The 2945-nt window shown below is 56.5% G+C and overlaps 1 protein-coding gene across 1 annotated transcript; it reads left to right on the plus strand.

The window, feature by feature from the left end:
- Positions 1-1421: 1421 nt before the first annotated feature.
- Positions 1422-2273, plus strand: LOC125527012 (indole-3-acetic acid-induced protein ARG7-like). Its single transcript, XM_048691591.2, has one exon. It carries the CDS (start codon positions 1548-1550, stop codon positions 1923-1925), a length of 378 nt encoding a protein of 125 aa, XP_048547548.1. The 5' UTR covers positions 1422-1547; the 3' UTR covers positions 1926-2273.
- The last annotated feature ends 672 nt before the right edge of the window (positions 2274-2945 follow it).

Below are 2945 nucleotides of genomic sequence, written 5' to 3' on the forward strand. Positions count from 1 at the left end.
AGCACGGATCAGGGTTGCTTCTCGGGATGGGGATGACGGTCGTCGTGGTCTACGCCCCTCCTCACCGGGCAAGACACCGGTTATGTAACCCGACGACGCGGTGGCGGTGGCCTTCACGAGACCCAAGCGGCGGAGGCTTCCCATGATCTACTTTTCCTCGCTATCCATGGTGGCTGTGAACGTGCCAGCCTCCTCCGACATGGCTTCTTTCCCCACCTGCCTGACGCGTTGCTGCCATTGCCCGTGGCAGATTTGCATGGAGACGACGTTGTCCAGCCTGGACGGGCGAGGAGGGGGTGGCGATGGTGATGGTGGTGGCCCCAGATTCGGAGGGTTTACCGGCAAGCTATCATGTATTTGGCTGTCTCGTCAGGCAACCCAGGCAGCTGCAATGCCGGAGAACTCCTTCTTCTATTCGCCGGAGGCCATGGCGGGTGTTGTACAAGGAGGAGGTTGAGAGATCAGAGGGCGAGGTGTGGCTCTTGCCCAGTGTCTAGACATTTTTATATAGCAGGCGAATGCGAGGAGCCAGCCAGAGAGGTGTTTAGTGCTCGCCGACACTGGAAAGAACAGGTGGTGCTCGGGGCGCCGTAGTAGGTTCCTTTGCACACAGCCGATTTAATGAAGGTAGGCGGTCAGACATATGGTGTTTCAATGCGGACAAAAGGCGTGCACGCAACGGGCGATCAGCGGGCAGCAATCTAGGCCGGCGAGCTGATTCAATGCCGGGTCGAGTGAACGGTCGCGTCCGCTCTGTGGCAGCATGAACTGGCTTCGGACAAGAATGCGCGTGAGCGCGGAAAAGGGGATTTTGACGGGTCGGCTTAGTCAGATGCGGACCCCCCCCCCCCCCCCCCCCCCACACGCAGCCGCTGTTTGTCTCCTGTTTGCAGAAAAGCGTGACCAAACTGCCAAACGGACCGATTGAGAACCACGTTAGATGACAAAACACGTTTGAATCATGCGATCAGGACGGCTGTGGGTGGTTTGAGAGTCGGTGTTGGAGACGCCCTTATTTTCTTTAACATATACTAAGACAAGGAAAGAAAATCATGTAGTAAAACCATGTGTGGCCTCGCATGGCACAGGAATCACGTGCTCCATTTCGACGTGCAACATATGCAGATCGATCGTTCAGGAACGAACTCAACATGCCCGATTAATCACATGAATTGAATTAGGGGGCGCCGCTAAGAGATACTAATGTCGTGCCTGATCGGGAGCAGGAGCCGACGCGTGCAAGCTGCGGTGCGCTGGGTTGGGCTGCACGGACTGCCCCAGCTTGGCAGCGGACGTCGATCTCATCCCGGTGTCGTGTCGTCTCGATCTCATCGCGGTGCCAATGTGCCATCCCTGCAGTTCGCGCCAACCCACAAAGGCACTGACCCCTAGCCGCAGCGCTATATATATCGCTGCCCCGTCCGCTCTCCCACCTCACCACCACAGACCACACTGCTCGCAAGTCGCAACAAAGTCTCCCAACCAGAGCTAGCAGCAGCAAGCGAGCGCGTTCCATAGCTCGTCGGGGCAAAGCAAGTCAAGGCAGCATGTGCAACGTCATCACGATCCCGTCGATCGCCTGGCTGCGCCGCGCCGTGCGCCGGTGGCGGGCCCGCCGCTCCACCGCCTCCGCCCCGGTTCCGTCGGGGCACGTCGCGGTCTGCGCAGAGGGCGCGCGGTTCATGGTGCGACTGGCGCATCTGAGCCATCCGGCCTTCCTTGAGCTGCTCCGGCAGGCGGAAGAGGAGTACGGCTTCCCGTCCGGCGCCTCCGGCCCCGTCGCGCTCCCCTGCGACGAGGACCGCCTCCGCGACGTCCTCCGCCGCGTCTCATCCTCGTCCCACTCCGAGCAGCCGCGCCGCTCCTCCTTCTGCCGCCGCCGCGGCGACTCGCGGCCGCTGCTGCAGGGGGTGGCCTTCCCGTGAGCGCGCGCGCGCCGCTGCACCGAACGATCGGGCGACGGAGCACACGCAGTTTCTGCCGCGCGCTGGTGACGGACACGGTCGCCCTGACGCGCAGGCACACGGCCCCCCTGATCCGAAGGGCCGGCGTGCTCCTCTGCGCTGCGTAATGCCGGCCATCGGACGCGCACGTACTGGAGCTGGCTAGTACAGTATGTGATGGTGATGGTGCTGGTTACTGATTGAAGAAGGCGACGGTTTTTTGGGATTGTTTTCTCTGTAACTATTCTAATAGTACTCGTCTGTGCAACTCCTTGCCGAGGCATACGAGTAAATTAATTAATAAAGATTGTTTGAGTTGTTCTTGTTGTACATGCAATTGGTCTTCGTTTCGTTTGTGATTCATTCATGTCGACGTGGCCAAACTTGTCTTGGCCGTTAATCATTAGCTTAAGCTTAGTAAGCTTCTCCCGCAAAAAAGAAGAAGAAGCTTAGTAAGCTGAAGACATCGGTCATTAGCCTAAACTTAGTAAGACGAAGGCGTTGGTCGTTAGCCATTAAAAAAAATCAATCATTAATCTAAGCTTAGCGAAGGCATCGGCTTCGTTAATGAAATCGGCAATCATACTCTCCTAAAAGAAACATTTGCCTTTGTCGTAGTGTCACCCAAAAGTTTGTGCCGATATCATGTATGGGGTATAATTTACGGAAATACGATATCCACTACAGTACCAAAACCTTGAAGAGTTACAAACCGAGCGTGGGTCATTTGATTAGGTTCCTTGTGGTGAAACCTATCCACCGTTTTTGAGCCCTAGACTTTGCATGGATGTTTGTTCTTTTCTGGATTCATTTCAGAATTCAACGACTTCATTCTTTTCGTGGTAACCTACATGTCCGTTGATTTCCTCAATCTCAAGACCTGCGCGCTCAATCCATGCAAAGGTCTACAGGTGTGAGGTGTCACGCTAGTCGGGCTCGCGACAAGCCTATTACTCCAAGGCCTTCCTTGCAGGGTCCCGGCATGTTGCCGGCGGCGAGCAG

The sequence above is a fragment of the Triticum urartu genome, chromosome 2A (genome assembly GCF_056163025.1).
Source record: "Triticum urartu cultivar PI428250 chromosome 2A, HENAU_Tu73, whole genome shotgun sequence".
Classification (NCBI taxonomy): Eukaryota; Viridiplantae; Streptophyta; class Magnoliopsida; order Poales; family Poaceae; genus Triticum; species Triticum urartu.

What these genes read in the sequence shown, in the direction of transcription:
- LOC125527012 (XM_048691591.2), top strand. Translation starts at nt 1,548, where the DNA reads ATGTGCAACGTCATCACGATCCCGTCGATCGCCTGGCTGCGCCGCGCC.